The 22,698-nt window shown below is 52.5% G+C and overlaps 1 protein-coding gene across 3 annotated transcripts in view; it reads left to right on the plus strand.

Annotated features, from left to right (window-relative positions):
- The window catches only part of LOC133345492 (slit homolog 2 protein-like), a 236,363-nt gene that overhangs the window by 208,820 nt on the left and 4,845 nt on the right, over window positions 1-22,698 (plus strand). Inside the window, exons 28-37 of one of the 3 annotated variants that reach the window (XM_061556266.1) lie at window positions 1,322-1,461; window positions 9,126-9,146; window positions 12,314-12,407; window positions 13,416-13,553; window positions 14,370-14,607; window positions 14,984-15,114; window positions 17,920-18,074; window positions 18,725-19,031; window positions 19,527-19,789; window positions 20,589-20,692. In XM_061556266.1, coding sequence (XP_061412250.1) covers window positions 1,322-1,461; window positions 9,126-9,146; window positions 12,314-12,407; window positions 13,416-13,553; window positions 14,370-14,607; window positions 14,984-15,114; window positions 17,920-18,074; window positions 18,725-19,031; window positions 19,527-19,789; window positions 20,589-20,692 — 1,591 coding nt within the window. The remainder of the gene's footprint in view (window positions 1-1,321; window positions 1,462-9,125; window positions 9,147-12,313; window positions 12,408-13,415; window positions 13,554-14,369; window positions 14,608-14,983; window positions 15,115-17,919; window positions 18,075-18,724; window positions 19,032-19,526; window positions 19,790-20,588; window positions 20,693-22,698) is intronic. The other 2 variants (XM_061556264.1, XM_061556265.1) reach the window with 2 other exon arrangements.

Below are 22,698 nucleotides of genomic sequence, written 5' to 3' on the forward strand. Positions count from 1 at the left end.
AACTTCCAAGTCAAATCGTGTCATGCACAATCGTACTTGTGGCCCCATAACCTTCACTTAGAACTTTGGAAGTGCCATCTAAGTACGCTCCTAACCCCACTCCTAACTCCTAACCCTAGCACCATGCACGGCACTGCATCTAACCCCGGGCTCAAAAGCAATCCCGATTATTTTCCTTCCCTCCCCCCCCAGCCGCCAGCCGTAATCCTAACTCTTACACCAGCAGCTTTCTGTCTCCGGGTAATCCCCCTGCGATTTGTGAGTTCAGCGAGTAGGTGAGGGGGGCACCTATCGAGCGCTGCTGCAAGGGCAGGCGCTCGCGCGCTTTAAATCTGGCAGCCGTGCGCGCAACAAGCGGCGATCCATTCCCATTGTAATTTTTTTTTCACACCTGGCTAAAACCTTTTTTTTTATCGGCAGCGTCGCCCATCGCGGTAAAAACAAATTCCTCGCACGAAAAAAAAATCGACTTTGAAACCCGATAGCAATTGTATCGACTTGCACGTTTGTTGATGTTTACGGAAGAAGCCACTTGAAAGGTCCTCGACGGGGATCGTCGCGGGGGGGGGGGGAGGTGTTGATGCGCCGCCGATTGGCGGCGAGAGTGCCACTATGCTGGTGGCAGTGGAAGCAGCACCTGCCAAGTTAGGCCGGGTACCACGGTGGCGAGATGTTAACTGCCTCGTATACAGGAAGTCGTTGGTTCGATCCTCACCCTGACGTCTGTATTTTTGGAGTCTTCGTGTCTTTCTCACCGTGGTCACGTGGATTTTTCTCCGGGTTCCCCGGTTTTTCCCAGCACATTTCAAAGAATGCATTTAACTTTAAGCAGTATTTTACTGCTTTAAATGTCCACGTGATAATCCACTTAATTGAGCGATCATTTGTAGCCAGGTCGCTTCTGAAAAAGTTCAGTGGGCCTTACCTGACAAAATAGTTTAGTTTAAACTCCCCCCCCAACCCACCACCTGCAGCTCTCCATCCCACCATGACCACTTCCACCACCACTTCCGTATTGCCATCACCATTATCATAATGATCACCGCCACCACCACCAGCATCAGGCACTACAATTCTCATCGTCCCGACCACTGATATGCCACCACCATCACCGCCACTGCTATTATCACCACCAACACCACCACCACAACCGCCACCGCTACAACAACCACCACCTAAAGATATCACCAATGCCACCACAGCCACTATTATCACCACTTTTATCATCATCATCGCGACCGCCACCACTACCACCACCGCCTCCGCCACTCCCCGCAGACTCCCCCTCCTCCGCCCTGACCCGCTTGCCCTCTGCTGCCAGGTGCGCTTGTGCCGACGGCTTTGAGGGAGACCGGTGCGAGGTGAACATCGACGACTGTGAAGACAACGACTGTGAGAACAACTCCACCTGTGTGGACGGCATCAACAACTACACCTGCCTGTGCACGCACGAGTACACAGGTGAGCGTGGGGTGGGGGGGCGGAGGCGGAGAGTGGAGTGACGAGACGTGAATGCGATTGTGCGCGCTAACAATCCCGTGCGAGAGACACAGCAAAGACAAAGTTCCCCCGTGTAGCCTTGACTGACTGTCGGGACAAGTGCTGTCAGCGAGCACCCAGACGTACGCGCACACGGGCGGTGACGCGTTTCGTCGCTTGCTGCAGAGGTTCGCAATGCAATTAATGCTGCGCTGGTGTGGTGTTAGCTGTAAAACAAACACCGCGTGCCGTCCGCTTCGCGCGCAGTGGGACGTTCAAAGATCCCCGCGACGTCACTCGCGCAGGGCAGGCCACTGCGTGTGCCGGCGTCGGAACCCAAACATAGCAAAGTTGATCAATTAAGCGGCAAATCATCCATTGGTAATCTCCGTAGCAACGCAAATGTGGCAGGACCCTCCTTTAAAAAGATTCGCGAGACTCGGTGAGGCTTTTGTGCGTAAACACGTGAAATAAAAAAAAACAACATGTAAATACACAAACACCTATCGCACACGTAAATACATATACTCGCACGTAATTATATACTCTACACACGTAATATGTATAAAATATAAGCGTAAGCACCCTAATGCTGACACAAAAAATACTTAAGCCGTGGAACAAGAACACAGTTGCACTCACACTGGGAGGTGCAGCCCAATGCAATTGCATACATTGCGGGGAGCTTCAGACATGCGGATTGTATCGTCGGTAATTTAAAAAGAAAATCAAATCAGGTCGACAAGCTTTACCGCAAACACACACATCAATCGGTCCACGAGCATCGGCATAATCACGTGAGCTGGCAACTCGTCGCTAGCAGACTAAATTTTATTATTTTAAAAACGAAACTATTTTTATTTTACCAGGTAAGGCCCACTGAGCTATATAGATATTTTTCAGAAGTGACCTGGCGATCACAAATGATGGCGCAACGGAAGTGGCTTACGTGGAAATTTAAAGCAGCCAAATACTGTAAACGCATGTTTCTAATCATGGGAGGGAAAAACCACAGGACCCGGAGAAAAATTCACGTGACAACAGAGAGAGAGACACGCAAACTCCAAATATACAGGCATCCTCCTACATACCAGTTGAGGCGGTATGGGACGCATGGTGGCAGCGGGAAGGAGGTGGGCGATGTCGTGTTATGGCCAGCGCTCGTGACCCCCACGACCGCATGAAAGGACGTGACGTTTTAATGCGCTTACGGAATGCCAATTAGCCCTCGCTCTCGTGCCTCGCGGTCAAGACGGGGCCGGCATCTTGAGCCGCGTCGAGATTTTCCTGAGCGTGTGAGCGGGAGGGACTTGTTTCCCCTGATCCCTTCGGCGTGAGTTGCGGGGGCTAGTGGCGGGGTGCGGTGGGTGGGTGTCATTCGTGATAGCTGAGATTATCGGCATAATTTTTTTTAATCATTTAAATTGTTGCGATTGTGCAATTGGCGCTATGGCTCGAGACGAAGAGTCTATTCGGAACTTTTACAGAAGGGTGGATAGAGAATGACCTGTGGAATAATATACGGTGGAACTAATTAGTAGATCCCTTTTAAGTTTTATTCGCAACTCAGGAGCGCATTTTCCCATGCACCGTGTTAGAGAATCGTCCGTCGCCTGGCAGTAAATCCAATACATGTTTTTTTTATTCTCAATGCTGGATTTTTGCCAGACAAAGTGAAAAAACTAATTTAACGTGAGACACATGTCTTTTTTACAGTCACCATCGGTGACCAGGCCGAGACCGACCATCAACGCACTTGAGAACCCGGTTTAAAGACAAGGAGCCGAAACATGGATCCCAATCCAGGCTCAGTTTTTCCTCTGTACACGTCCGGTTAGCGCGGTTGGCTACGTGCGGTGCGAAAGAAGTTCAACGCACGTACGTGCGTAACACCGAGCCGCCCGTTCACCTCGCGTTTTACAGCTTTCGTTTAGTCAGCGTTCGACACCTTATTCTGGAAACGAGGTGGACCCCTTGCTGGGCTGTTATGACGAAACGCATTAGCAGCTTGTTTAGCGAGTCGCTCCTGTTCGCCCGACGCTTATTTACGCGCCGATGTATGAACTTAACCTTCAGATTTTTTGCGGGGGGGGGGGGGGTAGTGGATTTCGCATTTTTTTTTCTCTCCCCTCTCTTTTCATGCGTGAAAAAAAACATCGTTTTCCTCACGTCCGAAATCGTCGCGCTGGGCTTGCACCTGCCATGGTTTCCGAGCGGGACGTAAAACAATTTTTTATTGTGAGGTAACAAAAAAAATCTTCACGGGACTTCCCCCCCCCCCCCCCGTGGATTTGGCCGCTTGCGCCGTTCCGTTTAGCCTCGAGGCTGTGCGAGCAAAAGGTGCTCCAAGCGGGCACCAGGGGTGGGCGAATGTTTAGCCAAAACACACAGTTTAACAAAACACAACAATTAAAATGTTTCTTTTTAGAACCTTTCCACTGCACGCAGCTGTTTCGAGTGCGGTGGTTTGCGAGTCTAAAGACGTTTGTAATGCAAAAAATGCGCGCGCCCCGAATGCGTGCACGCGGGTATTTGTTTAGAATATTATACACGAGACGTAACCTCATTATCGTATCGGATTGGCTTTAAAGAAGTCTCAGGGCGGCTCAATCGTTGCTCGAATGTATTTTAGATATCAAATGAAGGGACTGTCAAGCGAGTGTATCTTGAGAAAGCGTAATTATGGCAAATTTAGCGCAGATTCATGAAATTTCATGCCTTGGTTGTCAGGTGCCACGGCACATTGCGCACCATTCCCATACTGCCAGGAACCGCCGCCGGGAGGAGGCGTTCGCTATCACGCTCTTTCTCCACCCACTCTCTCTCCACCCACTCTCTCTCAACCCGCTCTCTCCCCACCCGCTCTCTCTCCCACCCGCTCTCTCTCCCACCCGCTCTCTCTCCACCCGCTCTCTCTCCCACCCGCTCTCTCTCCACCCGCTCTCTCTCCACCCGCTCTCTCCACCCGCTCTCTCTCCACCCACTCTCTCTCCACCCGCTCTCTCTCCACCCGTTCTCTCCCCACCCGCTCTCTCTCCACCCGTTCTCTGTCCACCCGCTCTCTCTCCCACCCGCTCTCTCTCCACCCGCTCTCTCTCCCACCCGCTCTCTCTCCCACCCGCTCTCTCCACCCGCTCTCTCTCCACCCGCTCTCTCTCCCACCCGCTCTCTCTCCACCCACTCTCTCCCCACCCGCTCTCTCCACCCGCTCTCTCCACCCACTCTCTCTCCACCCGCTCTCTCTCCCACCCGCTCTCTCTCCACCCGTTCTCTGTCCACCCGCTCTCTCTCCCACCCGCTCTCTCTCCACCCGCTCTCTCTCCACCCGCTCTCTCTCACCCGCTCTTCTCCCACCGCTCTCTCACCCGCTCTCTCCACCCACTCTCTCCACCGCTCTCTCTCCACCCGCTCTCCCCACCCGCTCTCTCTCCCACGCTCTCTCTCCCACCGCTCTCTCTCCACCCGCTCTCTCTCCCACCCGCTCTCTCTCCACCCACTCTCTCCACCCGCTCTCTCTCCACCCGCTCTCTCTCCCACCCGCTCTCCTCCACCCGCTCTCTCTCCACCCGTCTCTCTCCCCACCCGCTCTCTCCACCCACTCTCTCTACCCGCTCTTCTCCACCGCTCTCTCTCCACCGCTCTCTCTCCCACCCGCTCTCTCTCCCGCTCTCTCTCCACCCGCTCTCTCTCCACCCGCTCTCTCCCACCCGCTCTCTCTCCCACCCGCTCTCTTCCCCACCCGCTCTCTCCCACCCACTCTCTTCCCACCCGCTCTCCCCACCCGCTCTCTCCCCACCCGCTCTCTCCCCACCCGCTCTCTCCCCACCCGCTCACTCCCCACCCGCTCTCTCTCCACCCGCTCTCTCTCCACCCGCTCTCTCTCCACCCGCTCTCTCTCTCCCGCTCTCTCTCCACCCGCTCTCTCTCCACCCGCTCTCTCTCCACCCGCTCTATTTTTTTTACGATCAGTGGAAACAAGAAGATGCTCGGTGTATTCGGCACTCTGTTTCGTTCATCATTTCGTAAAATGTTTTTTTTTATAATAAACGGGGCTTTATGTAACCCTCGCTCTCGCTCGCCCGCCCGCTCTCTTTCCCACTCAGCCGCCCGCTCTCTCTCCCACTCGCTCGCCTGCCCACCCACTCTCTCCAACTCTCCCACTCGGCTGCTCACTCTCTCCCGCTCGCCCACTCTCTCCCACTCGGCCGCCCGCTCTCTCTCCCACTCGCTCGACTGCCCACCCACTCTCTCCCACTCTCCCACTCGGCTGCTCACTCTCTCCCACTCGGCTGCCCGCTCTCTCTCCTACCCGCTCACTCGCCCACCCGCTAACTCACTCACGCACGATTGCTGGCTGCTCAGCTGTATCAACACAATCGTCGTGCATGGGCTATTGGACTATTGGACTCGCATGCGCGCCGTCTTTGCTGCCGCTGCTTCCGCACACACGCACGCACGCACAGCCCACGGCGCATGCAGCGCACGTGGGGGGGCCGCATCGCGCCCCAAGATGTTTCTGTTCATCCGCGTTCCGCGCTCCTATTTCTAGACCTAACAGCTGTCGGTTCACGATAATATTTGTTTTACGGTCAAAGGTGCCTTCGCCGCCAAGTGCGTAAATTTATTGACGCATTAAACCGGATTGGAGCTCCCTTAGAAACGTCGATCCGCATTTTTACGCTACCCCTCTAGAAACGGTTAATGGCAGTGATTTTTTAAACAAACATGAATAGTGTAAAGTTTTTTGTGCTTATAACTTGGCCAAACCCCCCCCCCCCCCCCCTCCATTTAGATGTTTTTGTAACATTTTTTCAATCAGGAGATGAAATAAACTGCACGGAGGTGCGTGAAACGGCATTGCCTCTTTTGCAAAGGCGATGTTTTAAAAACACTTCAAATATAGACAAAAAAAATGTGCGATTCATACAATGCAGCGTGAATAAGGCAGGAAAAAGAAAAAGCTTAAATATCTTAAAATTAGACATCTATGAAACGTGCAATATAACTTTAGGAATTAGAAAGTGACCAAATTAAGCAAGTAGAGGAAATAGTAGAAAATTGTACAAATTGTGGGATAGAAATAACCCACTGGCTGTGGCCATCGGGAAACCTTAAAGCAAACAGAGCCAATCAAAACATTTACAGACGTTGACACGGAGCTTGGGCATGGTCGGGGATACATTCACTCTGTACCTCGTAAATTTAGTGACGTTTGCTACTTTGCCGCGAGAAAAAGTCGTCCCCAACGGTCCCTGAATCCTGCTGCTTGAACTGCATGAGGCGGCCAGCGTGGCCGCCGCTGCATCCAGAGCTGCTGCCTTGAACTGTGCAAGTTCGATTCCCGACCACACTTAAGATCTGCTGCCAAGTGATATCTGAAGCTGTCTCTAAAATCCTCCCTTCATCAGCAGCCACTGCCCAGAATGCCAAAGTATTGTCAAAGAATAACCGCTCGTGACTGACACCACGTGGGAGGTTCTCCATCCAGCAGTGGATTGACGTGGGTGTTAATCATTATTATGATTATAATGAAGTATACGATGTAGACGCACATCATTACCACACGCGTCATCGTTCATCTTTTCCCCGTGCAGTCACGATCCCTCTGCTGTGCGTCGCTGACGCGGCTGACGCGATGCACGCCGTGGTGGTTTGTGTGTAGCGTAAGTATCGCGGATTCCTACGCACGTGATTCTGCGCTAAATGCAGTGGTTGTTTTCCTTCTTTATCCCAAGCCAGCCAGGCCGTGCGATCGCCACGAGTGGAATGTACAAACGTTCGTAAAATGTATTTAGACCAGGTGAGGGCTCACTGAGACGACAACACATGTCTTTTTTTAAATATTTTTTCGCGAAGGGAGAGAGAAATATGGTGGGGGATGGGGGGATGGGTGGACATGCATGGAGGATTGCTGGTGCTGAGACACCGAGGGAATCGATCTGACCACGGTGTAGATCGTAACCCCGCGTATGGCACAAAGCTCTCGTCGCGTTCATCATCTCCCCGTGACCTCCCTGGTGAACCCAAATCACGTGCAGATTAAAAAATGCGTCCCGCGTTTGCCATTGGCGCTGCATCAAAACATAAGAAATGCGTGCGTTGGCCAAGAGTTTTGGCAGTGGCGTTTCACATTGTGTCTCGTTAATTAGCAGAGTAAGGGTAGCCAGCCAGCCGGGCTGCTAGCTGTCAATATGCAATTGGATTTTGCATATTTTCAAAAAAGTAATTTTTCCTCCGATTTGGTCCAACAAGTTTTGGGGCAACCCTGAGATGAATTTGGCCTGGCTTTCAATAGGGTGAGTCCCTTATAGCAACGCCACTAAAGTCCCATTCATATTGCGTCATCTTCGCGGCGAGAGGGAGTGCATTTCAGGCGGACGGACGGACAGCGCTAACGCATTATTGCCTTCAACCTGGGCTGAAAAGCGTTAATAAAAGAGATACACCTCCACCCCTCCTCCCCAACCCCCCCCCGCCCCGCTCCACTTCGCTCCAAACTCATCGGCTCATCACGGGAGCGGAACAGGGGCCTCGGGAGGGCCTGGCGTGGTGAAGCGACCGGTCAGCGGTGAAACGGGTGGGGTTGAGCGGAGGTTGCCGGCGCATTAGCGGGTGTCAGCAGGTGCTTGCCTCCCACGTGAGTGCCCAGCCACGCCAGAGCTTAATTGGCTAAGCCTGAGTGATGAAATCCTGGCAGGGGGGCCTCGCCGTTTCAGCCCCTCCCTCCCTACCTCAATGGCTTCCTTGTCCAAAACACGGGGGGGCCGAGTTGCCGATGGCGGGAGGGAGGGGGCGGCGGTGGTCGTTGGCAAGCCCAGGGATTTGAGCGAGAGTAACGGCGGGAGGTGGAACGGAGTGGTGGGGGGGGGGGACGAGCTGGTGTGGAGAGGACGTTGGTGGGCTGTGGGACGGGGGGGGGGGCAGCAGAAATTGCAGAGAAATTGGAAGGGGGTGGGAGGGGGGCACGGTGCGGAGTGGGGTCCGCCGCCCCTGAGTCTCGGCACATTTTCCCAGCGCGTGGCCTCGATGCTCTTGCTATACCCACTGAGTACCATTTAGTCGCCACTGCTCCGGCAGCCCGTTCTAATTTGCCATTTATTTTTCTTTCGGGTTCTCAATCCTTACGGTTAGACCATCTTGACCCGCGGCCCTGTTTTTTGTAACGGAAAGCGGCAGAAATAATTCGGGCAGCCTGCGCGCTTCGCACGCATGCACGCACGCATACACAAAGACAAAGATCCCCCATGCAGCCTTTAACAGACTGCTGGTGCAAGGGCTGTTAGTGTGCACCTCTGAAAGCCATTACCACTTCCCGAGTGGTGATGTTTACACATCACGCCAGGTACTCAGTTGAGACTTAGCCGGCCCGGTGGAGGTCCAGGACCGGCTTAGATAATTGTCACTGTTGGTGGTCGTGAGCGGGAATCGAACTCGGGTTGACGGTTTTGCAGCACCGCGTGCTAACCACTACACCACCGCACATGCACACACGTGCACAGAGACGCACACACACACCCACACACATACACGTGCACACACACACAGGAGCACAACCACTCCAGGCATCTGCAATCTCACTGCAATTGCTCTAAACGTCTTGCCTTGTTGTTTATTGTTTGTGTTTCTCTCCCCGCTGCAAACGGCAGACATAAATGAGGTGGAGGAAGGTCAGTGTGCCGCCGTCGTGTTTCCGTGCGATGTGGATGTTAAACGCGAGTTTTGTATTCGAAGGGACACAAATAAGAATTTGTCATTGTTGCTCCAGCTGAAAGCGTGGAGTTGCTGCGCCGTGCACCCTGCATGCGCGTTGTCACAGGATCCGTCTGCTGTGTACGACCGTGTGCATGTGTGTGTATGCGTGTGCGCACTTGCCCCAAAAGTCGGTTAAGGCTATACGGGGGATCTTTGTCTTTGGTGTATGCATGCACGTGTGTGTGTGTACGTGTGCGCATGTTGCACGCATGTTGTGCCATGTTTGTATGTGTGTAAACTTGGCATGTGCACACACACGCCAGGTTATAAAAGGTGAATTCTTTAATTTGCACCTCCGTTTAACACGGTTGGGTACATACGTTGTGAAAGAAGTTCAACGTGCATACCATGCGTACGTATGTACGTACAAATAAACGAATCGATCCCCGAATCAAATTTGCAACCCTGGATTGTGCGAAATCGTCGAATCGCTCTGTGGGCGAATCTTTACAGCCCCAACCGATGGCGCGCTCACCTTAAACGTAATCCCTCCCACGTCCATCACCGCGTCTAATCCTCCTTCCCCATGATCCCTCTGGGTGAGCAATAAGCTCGAGTAAACAGGGGAGACCGGCGAGGTGGCGTGGCGGTCAGCGAGTGCCCTCACCATCTTGGCAACTTCACGAGAGTTCAAATCCCGGTCGTAGATCGACTTGGGCCCCCCCCCCCATCATTCCTCCGAGGAGGGACGCTAAAGAATTAAGCGGCGCTCCATGAGGAAACCAACAGCGGCTGGTTCGACAGATCGACTCACTCGCCCCACCGTGGCAATGGGACGTTTGTACCACATTTTCAAAGGGGGCTATTGATCAATTGAAATGGAGCACCGCCTTGACCTTGCTCACTTGAGCCGGCACAGCCGCGAGCCCTCTCCCCGTGGGAACATCTTCTGCGGCGTGGCACGCGAGGGCTGCATCACCTTCCCTCGAGGCACGTGTGAGGAGTTGTCGCCGCTTGTCGTCGTTTTTCATTTTGTCGCTCGCTAGCTCGCCACCGCAGGGGGGGGGGCCGCTTTTCTTCACTGCGATGTGGCGCTCACAGGTGCAGCCCCTCGCTCGCCACGTGGCAGGCCTCCCCTGTCGATATTTTGTACCCACAACTCCTACCCCCGCCCCTCCCCCCCCCCAAATTATTTACAGTTCGTGTCATTCTCAATTTGTGGGGTCGTTCAGGCATCACGTCTCCGCAGTTCCCCGAGTATTTGGTTATTTTGTCGAGGACGCCCCTTTGCGTAATCATTTGTATCTTGTTTCACGCGCTCGTTGTGAGCTGATCGTCGTTTATTCGGAGGCAGAGAGACAACCCTGTTAGTCGGCGTGTACCGTGCGCCGTGTTTAAGTGGCGGGTAAGCTCTCTCTGTTCGTATATTTGCTGAGCGGACGTGGTTGGTGGGAACTGCACTCTGGTGGCACGCTTCAACTGTAATGTTTATTACAGCCAGACGTGTGCAGCTTACTAAGGCCCCGCACTGTGGCACCGTCAGATTAATGTGTTTGCTTTACGGACCTCTTTAAACATTTTTTTTTATGAGGCACCAGAAAAATTAAAACGTTTTTAAAAAGATAAACACACTCGTGTCAGTGCCGCTTAGAACCCACCAGAAATGAAAAACTCCCAAAAACCCTCGCTAAGAATTTTTCAAAAAAATGTGTAATCTGATGCTAGGCCGACTTGTTCTCCCTTGCGCTGTCTGTCCGTGTCTGTCTCTCTCTCTCTCTCTGTGTAATTGTGAGGCAAAATAACTCGGAGCAATGTGCGCAGCTGCCGAGGTGCAAGGGTCTATTACGATCTTTGACCCCGAACACCTAAACTGCAGCTGTGGCAGCGCTGCCGTGGCGGCTATGAGAGTGTAAACTCAAAGTGTAAACTTGGGAGGGAGAAGGTACGAGCCACCCCAAGCACCCCAGTGTGACTCGTTTCTTCTCACACATCTGACCGCCAGTGAGACGGCGACGTCACTGGGCCTCTGGCATACAAGTGCCGCCCCCCCCCGCTCCCATGCCTCGCAAATCTAAAGCTCGCTGGATTTTATTTCGTGGTCCAGTTGCTTTCTCCGTACGTTTGCTTTAGGTTTTTTTTTTTCAGACGGCCGTGGAGTGAGGTTTTACAGATTTTTTGGTTTGCGTTCTATCATCGCAGAAGTTTTTCGTCGGACTTGGCTTTGTTTTTGTTCCATGCCTTGCCGACGAAAATGATTAAATGGATTTTTGTAAAATGGAGAGAAAGAAAATAATTGTGCCAGCTATATCAAAGGGCTTATTCAGTACCGGGTCACTAGCACAGCTGCGTTTTTTGTTGTTGCGGTATGCTGGAAGCATGCCCTGGAATACTTTATTGTTTTAAGACTACATCTGTGTGACTTTACAAGTGTAAAGGCACACAGATGGGTGCAATGGCACAGCAGTGGTGGAAAATGTAATATATCTGAACCTTGCCTGGGCTTCCCTTAGATCAAGACGGCCAAATAATGAGTACCCGGCTCATCAGCATTGGCAGCTGGGGTGTGCATGGTGCTGGCCACGCCGCCGCTCCTTCTGTACTCATTGGAGTTGTTTGGCAGGCGTGTAACCATTAATCTATTCGGCGATTTAAATCGGTCTTAATGCTCACGATACGTGCATAGAATCGTGTGTGTGTGTGTTCGCGTGTAAGCAGCAAAGATTGACAACAAGTACAATTCGTACGCAAATGTTACCGTTGCTCTCATGGCCACGACATACGAAACAAACCCTCGTCGGCGACAATTTAAATATAAAGGAGGCAGAACAAACGAGACCAAAGAGAATTAACTATTCTACTCTGACCCCAGAATTCGTGCCAAATCATGGGAGAGTAGAGGTTGAACCTGTCATTTCATAATCAATAGGCGCTCGCTAACAACAGTCGCCCCAACAGTCTACAGCAACTAAACTTGGCCTTGGCGTGTTAGCGTGTGCGCGCGCGTGTGTGTGCGCGTGTGTGGGTGTGTGCGGGTGTGTGTGTGTGCGTGTGTGTGCATGCGTGTGTGTGTGTGTGCATGCGTGTGTTTGCACGCCTTCAACTCCGTTCTCACCTCGCCTTTGTCTCCCTCCCGACGTTGCAGGTGACCTCTGCGAAGACCGCGTGAACTTCTGCACGCCCGACTTGAACCCGTGCCAGCACGACTCCAAGTGCATCATGACACTTAAGGGATACAAGTGAGTGTTAGTGTGGGTGCCATGTCTTTGTGTGCGTGTTTGGAAGCTGTAGCGTAGCGGTTGGCGGACCGCACTACGAACCCGGCGAGCCGCGTTCGATTCCCACTCTTGACAGCATCAGTGATGCGTATCTTAACTGGTCCAGGGCCTTCCCTAGGTCGACTCGACCATAACCGTGTACCTGGTGCGGTGTGTAAAACATCAGCATTGGGGAGACGAAGCCGGCCGGGCGTGGTACTGGCCACCCACCCCCTCGTGCGATGTGCCGGTCTTAATAGGTGCTCGCTAACAGAGCTTGCCCCAACAGTCAGTTCGGGGCTGTGTGGCGGTTCTGCTTTCTAGCGGGGGGCCATAAACCCCCAGCGCTATCACCCGTGGCTACAATCGTGGCCACAGTAGGTCGGATCTGATCCAGAGCAAGCGGTCCTACGACCCCACGCCACCGTAAATTCATTATCTGTGACCCCGGCAGAGGTTTCAGGGAGGCCCCTAATGCTAAACTAATTGGTGATTTATACGAAACTGACTGCACGGGTGCCTTTGGGGGGTTCGCTCTGTGCATGTCAGGATGTTCCGTCATCTCCGCAGCTGAAAAGTTGCACTGTTGGGATTTCCCATTCAGTGACTTATGTTTTGCAATTAGCAATTTGTGTTTATTGATTTGCATTTTCGTTGAGCCGTTTGTCATGAGCCGCGATTCCTTGTTTGCGGATTAGGATTCAGCATCGTGTGACGTTGCGTTCTAAAGTTCGCAAATTTGCATTCGACGTTTTTTTGTCACGCGCTCGCTTAGCACTTTTGCGGCATATTGTGCACTGCCCGTATATAAAGATTTCTCCGCTGGTGCGTGCTCGTTTTGCACGCACCGTGCGCCGGTCGGCACGGCAATGTCCGACGTTTCCCCTTCCGCCGCACTGCGGCAGCTTCCACCGTGAAACGTTGGACTTTTATTGCAATTTCATCCTCGTGATTCTACCCCCGCCCCCTCCCCCGGCCTCGCCACTCGAGGTGCGAGTGCGCCCCGGGCTACGTGGGCGACCACTGCGAGGTCGACTACGACGACTGCCAGGGCAGCAAGTGCCAGAACGGTGCTCCCTGCGTGGACGCCGTCAACGGCTACACCTGCAACTGCCCGCAAGCCTACAGGTGTGCCACGGCGTGTCCCTTCATCATCACGGTGCCTCGGAGATGTTAACTACCTCGCCTGGTCTACAGGAGATTGTGGGTTCGATCAGGACCCTGACGCCTGCTGTATATTTGGAGTTTGAGTGTTTTCTCTCTCTCCTCTCTCCCTGTGGTCGTGTGGATCAGTCTCCGGGTCCTCCAGTTTTTCCCTCCACATTTATAGTATTTGGCGATTATTATAAATGTCCACGTGGCCAGGTCACACGTGAAAAAGAGCTATATAGATCAGTGGGCCTTACCTGGTAAAATAAAAAAAAATAGTTTCATGGTTTTAGTTTGAGTTTGAATGCCCAGACAGTCTGCTTCCTTGTAAAGTTAAGGATTGCTTGCGGTCGGGCGTGGGAAGAGTTTGCTACGAGGGTTCATGAGCGCCGGCTTTCTCGACTGCCCCAGACTCCATCCTCCTCATAGCCCAGCGGTTTAGCAGTTTGACAGTCCTCAATGTATACTGGCTGTATTACTGCCAGCGCGTGACACCTGAAGCATGAACGTCTAGTTTGTTCTCCTTCCCCCCGCACCTCCGACTAGCACGCTTGGCTACGTACGGCGTGAAATAAGTTCAACGTACACGAACACGCTTGGTAAAAGCACTTTGGGTGCCGCGAGACGCCCTGTAAATAACGACGACGATTTAAACGTTTCTCTCTGAACACCGCCGCACTCCCTCCTCTCTGCCCCTTCTCCTGTGCCCGTCCCCCCCACGCCCCCCACCCCCCCCGGTAACCCCCCTCACACCCCCCCCCCCCCGCTTGCCGTCGTCCGGCACTGCCTCCCCAGCGGCCTGTTCTGCGAGGTGCCCCCGATGGTGCTTCCCCGCGCCAGCGTGTGCCTGCAGCACGACTGCCAGAACGGCGCCGAGTGCATCGAGCAGCACGCGTCGCCCGTGTGCCAGTGCCTGCCGGGCTTCGAGGGCGAGCGCTGCGAGAAGCTCGTGGGCGTCAACTTCGTGCAGCGCGACGCCTACCTGCAGCTGCCCTCGCCGCGCAACCGCCTGCACACCAACATCAGCCTGCAGGTGAGGCGGGGGCGGCGGGCGGGCGGGCGCCGATGAGGCCGCCGCGGTACGGACGACGGCGCGGACTCGTTGTCCGACAGCGACGTATCGTCTTTGCGTGTGACGCCGGTGTACTCCACGTGGGAGTTTGCCCGTCAAGAAGAACGAATGCTGTAGTTAGGTGCGTGGTGTTTGAGGAGGAGGAGGAAGGTGGAAGGGCGGAGGTTGCTCTTTTTCGCGCTTCCCCCTTACGCTGTTCCCAAGCTCCACAAAACGTCCTTCGTCATAGCGGCGTAGTGACATCACTTGCATTGAAGTATTAAAGCATAATGTTCTACGAAATGTCATCGCTAAAATCACGTTTCCCGTCCCTGTCCCACTGCCCCACTCCGCTCAGGTGGCGACGGACGAGGATAACGGGATGCTGCTGTACAACGGGGAGGGAGACCACGTGGCCGTGGAGCTGTACAGGGGCCGCGTGCGAGTCACCTACGACGGGGGCAGCTCCCCCACCAGCACGCTGTACAGGTGAGGGTGATGGTGTCCAGGTGAGGGAGATGATGTCCAGGTGAGGGCAGGGGCGGGCAGGCAGGGCCGGGACGTTGGAGGTTTGTGGCAGCCCTCAGAAGGAACGGTAGCGGTGATCGCAGCAGACGGCGCTCGTCTGCTCGAGGAAAGAGAAACGGCTCACAGAGAGGGAGGGGGGGGGGCGGTGGACGGGTTCTGGCTCACCGTCAAGCCAGATTATGATTTTTGAACACGTGGCCACGTTTAGTCACGTAGCGCTGCATTACATCAAACTCCGTGCAGGATACAAAATATTCAGTTTAGAAATTACTGCCTACGTCTGGCCCCCCCTGCCACCACCCCCCCCCCCCCCCCCCCACATGGCTCTCCGCGCAAAGAAGTACGGGAGACGAGGCGCACGCACGCTCTGAGTTAAACTGAGAGGCAGGAGGAGGAGCGCGAGGATCAGGGAACAAACGCAAGTCAGAGAGAGAGAGAGAAAGACGTCAAATTGACTGGAGAGAGAGAGTAATGATGGCTTGGGCAGCATCCACCACGAGAGGGACTGATGGCCACTGGACGGGACTGACGCGTTAGCCAATGGAAAAAGGAGAGAATTCGCCAAAGAGGACGACCATCGCAAGAGATGGAGCGACGAGATCGGTTCATGTGCAGGAATGAGACGGATCGTAGCATCCGAGGAACGTGAGGGAAGCAGCAGCATGGGGAGCCCTCCATCCAGCAGTGGATAAACCATGGCTCGTGGTGATGACGAATGCGAGCATTGCATGCGATGTAAGGACATTCTCTGATTATTTATATATATATAAAGGCACGCAAATTAAAAGGGCCGAACATGTGTTAATAAGATTTTAGCAATTTCCATCTGCACACCACTTAGAACATTGCATGCGGGGCATTTATCTTTTTAAATTCAAATTCCCCAATCTCACCGGGTAGAGCTTTTTTGTGCGACGTACCAACCGGCTGCTGCCGTGTGTTGCCCCCGCCGAGCGAGCCACACCAGGGCACTCCTCTTACATTCACTTCAAAGGGTCCTTTCATTTATGCCCTGCCATTTTTGTAATGGAGCTCTTTTTCGTGGCCATCAGAATTCTCGGTCGGATTGTTAGATCTCATTTAAGCACCCCCCCCCCCCCCCCCGCGTTTTACGTCTGTAATTTGCATACTCATTGATTTCATTGTAATCTTTACGTAGATATATATAGAGATAGATGGATGGCCCTTTATACTAAACTAAACAATTTTTTTATTTTACCAGGCAAGGTGCACCGAGCTATACAACTCTTTTTCAGAAGCGACCGGGTCACAAATGATAGCTTAAAGAAGTGGTGTATCACGTGGACATTTATAGCAGCCAAATACTCCAAACGCGTGTTGATTTTTAATGTGGAGGGAAAACCGGAGGACCCGGAGAAAAATTCACGTGACCACGGGGAGAATCGAATCCACGACCTCCTGTATACCAGGCGAAGTAGTTAACATATCCTAGCCACCATGATGATGATGAGAAAGAGACACGCAAACTCCCAATGTACAATAGGCGTCAAAGGTCAGGATCGAACCCACCATATCATGCGAGGTAGTTTTATATTCCCTAGCCACCGTGATGAAGATGATGAGAGACATGCAAACTCAAAATATACAGAAGTCAGGGTTGGGGTTGGGATCGAACCCTCGATGTCCTGCATTCCAGGCAAGGTAGTTAACATCTCTCCACTGTGTAACCCAGCCATGGTGAAGTATGGTCAAACACACCCCTTACCAGTCTAGTGGGTGGAGATCTCCATCCAGCAGTGGTTTGACAAGGGCTGAAATAAATAACAATTGAAAACTGGAAATCTCATTTTTAGGGGAGACGTAGGATTAAACAATTACAGAAAAACTACATCACTCAAACACTTTTATTTTCCGTGGCTGTACAAAACACAAATAATGATCATTAGAGTCATTGTGGAGAAAATAAGTAACTAAATAAATAAAGAGACAATATTCCTCCGTCAGTACGTCTCTCCATGTATTTTTTCTTTACCCAACCCAGTATGTGAGCATGTATATTTGTACATTATATAAGTTATGTTTTACTATGTAATTTTGCGTCAAACCAGGACACATATCTTAAAAAGAGAGGGCCCTTGCCTGTAATATTGGCAGTTTACCAGCATGGATTCAAGCAAGGCTGTCTCTGCTGATGAGACACCGTGTCAAAACTAACCCAGAGTTTGCTGGTTATGGATCAGTGCCATTGAAATCATACACTTCCAGAAGGCCGTAGGGTTATTGAGTTGGATAAAAAAAAGCTTATTTTTGTGTGGAGACAGATACATGGAGACATTGTCTGCTTAGATAATTTATAGTTTTAAATAAACTTGTATAGATGCCTCTCTACGCTAAAACAGAAACTCTTAGACTTACATGAAGATACCAGCTCTTAAATTAACTTCCATAGAGTGCCATTGATTTACGTACAATCTCATTACATTCATCGAGTCCCTTATGTGCTATCTAGCCAGGGAGAGTTCAGGAGACCATTGAAGGATCTCAGGATTAGTTCTCTCATATCCACTTTCACGGACCGTTGTCAAACACAGGGTGAAAACCACTTCACCGGGAGAGTTCCTAAATAATGTTTCGTCTTTTCAGACGAACGTGTGTTGAACTTATTTCGCACCGTTCGTAGCCAACTGTGTGAATTGGAGGTTTAGAGAGCTCAGTGGGGACCAAATCGCGTGAAAGCAAACAAAGGATTGCACCGTCAAAAGCACGCAAGAGTGAGCGCGGCTAAACTGTCTCGTGCCGTCCCAGCCTGGAGACGATAAACGACGGGCAGTTCCACACGGTGGAGCTGGTGACGCTGGATCAGAGCCTGAAGCTGTCGGTGGACGGAGGAGTCCCCAAGAGCATCCCCGGGGCCAGCAAGCCGTCGCCCATCGCCATGCACAGCCCCCTCTACCTGGGCGGTGAGCTTTCGCTACGTCGGTAGCGCCGTCACGGCCGGCCTTTACGCGACGGCGCGGCAGCGGCGTCATAGTGGCGTTGGTCCCCTGTTGGGATCAACGCTTTGACAAAGGGGCTTGTGAATGCGAACCATCGTCCAGCATCATCGCCATCGTTGTTATCGGCCCATGACCTTTCCTGGTGGCTCCACGATGCCACGATCTAATTTGGCTCCTGCGCACGAGCGGCTTTCCTCGCTCCATCTCCGTGGCGATCGTGCTCTTCGGGGGAGCGTTCACACCTCTGGGTGCCCATTCCATTACTGGTTTTGTCCATTGCCCATGTTGCGCACTGAATAATCTGAAATTGTAATGAAGTTACTTTAAGCACGAATAATCATAGAATGAAATCATCTGAATTTCTGTTTGTGTGACTTCACACCTCTCATGCTTACACACTCGCACTCACATGCACACACACGCTCATACACACCCACCCACTCACACACCCACCCACCTACCCACACACTCGCACACCCACCCACACACTCACACACACCCACCCACTCACACACCCACCCACACACCCACCCACTCACATACCCACCCATCCACACACACCCGCACCCACCCACCCACCCACACACTCGCACACCCACTCACACTCACAACAGGCATGCCCAACGACATCGCGGTGGCGGCCCTCATGCAGTCGGCGGTGCACAACGGCACCGGCAGCTTCCGCGGCTGCCTGCGCCGCCTCTACATCAACAGCGAGCTGCAGGACCTGGGCGAGGGGCGCGCCGGGGGCAGCGGGGGCGGCGTGCTGCCCGGCTGCCAGGCGTGCCAGCGTGCCGCCTGCCAGCACGGCACGTGCCGCCCATCCGAGGCGCACCCGCTGGGCTACGTGTGCGACTGCCAGCCCGGCTGGGCGAGCGAGCGGTGCGACCGGCGCGTTTCGGAGCCCTGCGCGGGACACAAGTGAGAGTTCCCGTCACTGCCCCCCCGTCCGTCTGTCTGTACGCTCGTTCCGTCCATCCAAGTGTGTCTGTGTCCGCCCAGCTGCCTGTCTGTTCTCACCGTTTTGTCCGTCTGCTGATTGTTTCAGATCCCTTTGCAGGGGTTACCCGCAGATCAATAAATTATAATATAAACATACGCAATGCTGATTGGGCTAGCCCACGGAACGATCTGGTCATTAGTTGTGATGATCGTTCTCACCAACTTACCAGTGGGCGAGCGGAAACGGCAATAACTGGCACGTAGTTCAACGCTTGTACACCGCGTGCCAATATAAGTAATTTGGCTATGTCGGCTGGTGGAGGGTTACACAACGAACACATTTGGACGGCCTCACCCCACACACACACACAACAACAAAAACAATCCTCAATCACGACTTTGCCTTCTTGAGACAGACATTAACTCTGCCCCCCCCCCCCATCTCCGCACACCTCTCGGCACGCGGACACACAGGTGCGTGCACGGGACGTGCGTGCCCACCGACACGCACTCCTACAGCTGCCGCTGCGAGCCGGGATACTCCGGGGTCCTGTGCTCGCAGCCCGACCCCGAAGAGGGCGGCGTCGTCGTCGTCGCCGGGGTCGGGGTGGCGGGGGACGAGCTGCACAACCCGTGCCGCGCGCTGCGCTGCAAGCACGGCCGCTGCCGCCTCTCCCCGCCCGGCAAGCCGGTCTGCGAGTGCGCCAGCGGCTACACGGGCGAGCACTGTGACCGAGGTACGCGCCGCCGTCGGCCGGTACCGTGGTGCGGCCGTGCCGTGCTTGACGTGTAACTCGTACGGTGGGGGGGAGGGGGTGGGGGGGGTGTGAGGAGAGGGTGGGGTTTGGTTAATGTTCTTATGAGTTGACTTTTTTTTTTTAAATCGTCCGCATGGAAAAAAATGCACAAATGCTTGCGGGAGTGTTGTTTGCAGCATGCGTCTGCGTGAATGTGACTGCATGTGTGTGAATACGTGAGTCGCAACTGGGGCGACAAAGGCGGCCGGGCGTGGCGCTGCAACCCACCCCCCTCCTGTTGCCGTGCTGGCCTTCGTAGGTGCTCACCAACAGCACTTGCCCCAACAGTCTGTTAAGGCTACGCGGGGGATCTTTGTTTGTGCTGGTGCGCATGTGTGTGTTCGTTTCGGAAAACGGCAGCTGTGGTCAGCGCACTGGAATATAGTTGGCTCTTCTCGTTGTCGCTACGTTATGTAAGGCACAACTGTTGTTCGTTTATTGCAATAATAGTTTCAGGGTATTTTTCTTAACAACAAAGGGTAACCAGTGGAACTTTTTGCGTGCCTGGTTTGCGATGGGCTCCATCTGATCAGACAAAACCCTCTTGGATTTGCTGGGGGCATTCGCTGTGCTTGACTCAAATCCACCTTTATTTGCATGGAAGCCTCTGATTGTCTGTCTCTCTGTTTTGTTTCTGTTTGTTTGTTTTTGTTGTTATTTCTTTTGTTCTCCCCCCTGTTTTGTTTATACGTGTTTCCTTGCACTGTTATTTTGTTGTCTACGCCTCTCCTTCCTGAAGCCAAAGTGAATAAGAGCCAGGCTAACAGCACGGACGGTCTCTCTGCCGCTAACGCCACCGCTAGCGCTAGGCCTGACACTAACCGTAGCTCTGCCTCCCTACAGGTGAGATGGGGTGGAGGGGGCCGCGGCAGCGTCGGTCGCAAAAGCTCGCGACGGTTTCCCATCAGCGTAGACAGAAGGAGAAACGGATAACAAAAAAATAAGATAATCGACACCAAACTTGTTCCGCCACTCAAAGCGAGCGTTTAGGCTCAGCTCGTTCCCATCAGCGGGGGCCCTAAACAAGCGGTGGAATTTCCATATTCTCATGGCCGAGTGCAGTATCACCATAGGAGAACCGATTGTCGACTTTAAACAAAATGGTGTATACATATTTATCGGCCCCAGGAGAAGCACTGATTGGATGAGGTTACCACCGACCTGGATGTTTGAACGGTGTCTTTCCGGCTCGATATAAACCACATTTAAAATGCGTTCCCGTTAACCCCTTCTCTTACGCTCCGTTTGTCGCTTCTTTCGTGGCTGTATTCGTGTATCTTCTGAGACACGGTCAGCTCGGAAAGTTGAGCTGGGAACTAAGATTGTGCTCGCGTTTGGATGATCGGCCATGATGCAGGGTCACAGTTCTATTGCGACCTTTAGAATCGACCTTAATCGAATCCTTATGCTCGCCGTGTGTATTTTTTTTTACCTGCGGAAACCGTCGTCAGTTTTTGCTGCAAGCGTCTCACTTTTAACATTTGAACTCTGTCCACTAACAGCATAAACCTCTAACCCCCCCCCCCCCCGGATGTGTTTTCCCCGATTCTCTTTGCCCCCATTGCTTGCGTAGGTTTCATTCCCCCCTTTAGCACTAACGCACGCTAGTGGTGTTAGACCCTACCGTTGAGTCGGAGGCCGGCATGTTTCACGAAATGCATGATTTATTTCAAAAGTAGCAGGAGCTCATATTCCCTTGAGCGAGCCAGCGCACGTTCATTATTCATGCTGTGATGTCACACCGCATCGTGAACTTTCTGAAAGGTCAACAATGTTTTAATTTTAATTTGCATATTTAGAACTGAAGTGTTTTCATGCTCGCTCTGAAGTGACCCTTTGCAGGAATTAAAAGCTCAAATTCTAAAGCCGCTCTTGTAAATTGGGTGGGGAATTGACAACGAGAAGGGAGCGATGGCAAGGCGTGGGGGCATGCTGACCTCTTGACCTTGATTGCAAAAGCACGTCATGGTCTATGAAATAAATAAATGTCAGAGACCATGCAGTGATGAGTCATGGAAGTGGCCAACCATCCCAGTTGAAGGGTCCTCCCGATGAAGTCTTGAGACTCAATGAGGCTTTCCTGGAAAGGTTAATGACGAGAACACATGATGACACGCAGTATGTACAAGTCACATATCCTCAAATGTCAACTGTTTTTTTGTATTAATGTCATATAAGTTTGGGTTACCCAGGTCTCCAATGCAAAGCTCAGTAGGATCTCAACGTGTCCATTACTGGGCATACCAATGGCACCGAGTTGGATTTAAATAGAATAGTAATCCAATGGAATAGTAATCCAGTGGAATAGTAATCCAACGGAATAATAATCCAACGGAATAGTAATCCAGTGGAATAGTAATTCAATTGAATAGTAATCCAGTGGAATAGTAATCCAAAGAGGGGTCATTGCCTGACACATTGGACTGTCACACAAAGGGTGTTTTAATAACTAAGAGACTAATGAGACATATGTTATTTTTCAGAGAACATTTCTTAGCATCATTATCAAGACAGACTCTATTTATGACCCTAGTCAACCCCACTAAACACACACACACACACGCACACCCGCACACACGTGTCCCATTGTTCCCCGGAGCTTTGTATGGCCAGCAGCACAATTTTCCTTTTCCTAGTCTTTAAAGCTACGATGATGTCACCACTGCTTTCACAGCCTCATCACTATCGACTGCCTGCCACGTAGGGGCTTCTCTCAGAGGTCTGCGCAGATGAGTCCCAAGGGGCAGGGCTCTCTGGGCTGGATTATCGAATAATCCACTGAATAAATTAATTTTCTATGAACACACTTAATCTCTATGACCGCTAACATGTGCTTCAACTATATTATG

This window comes from Lethenteron reissneri, chromosome 22 (assembly GCF_015708825.2).
Source record: "Lethenteron reissneri isolate LAM-NWPU_2019-01 chromosome 22, ASM1570882v1, whole genome shotgun sequence".
In the NCBI taxonomy this organism is placed as follows: domain Eukaryota; kingdom Metazoa; phylum Chordata; class Hyperoartia; order Petromyzontiformes; family Petromyzontidae; genus Lethenteron; species Lethenteron reissneri.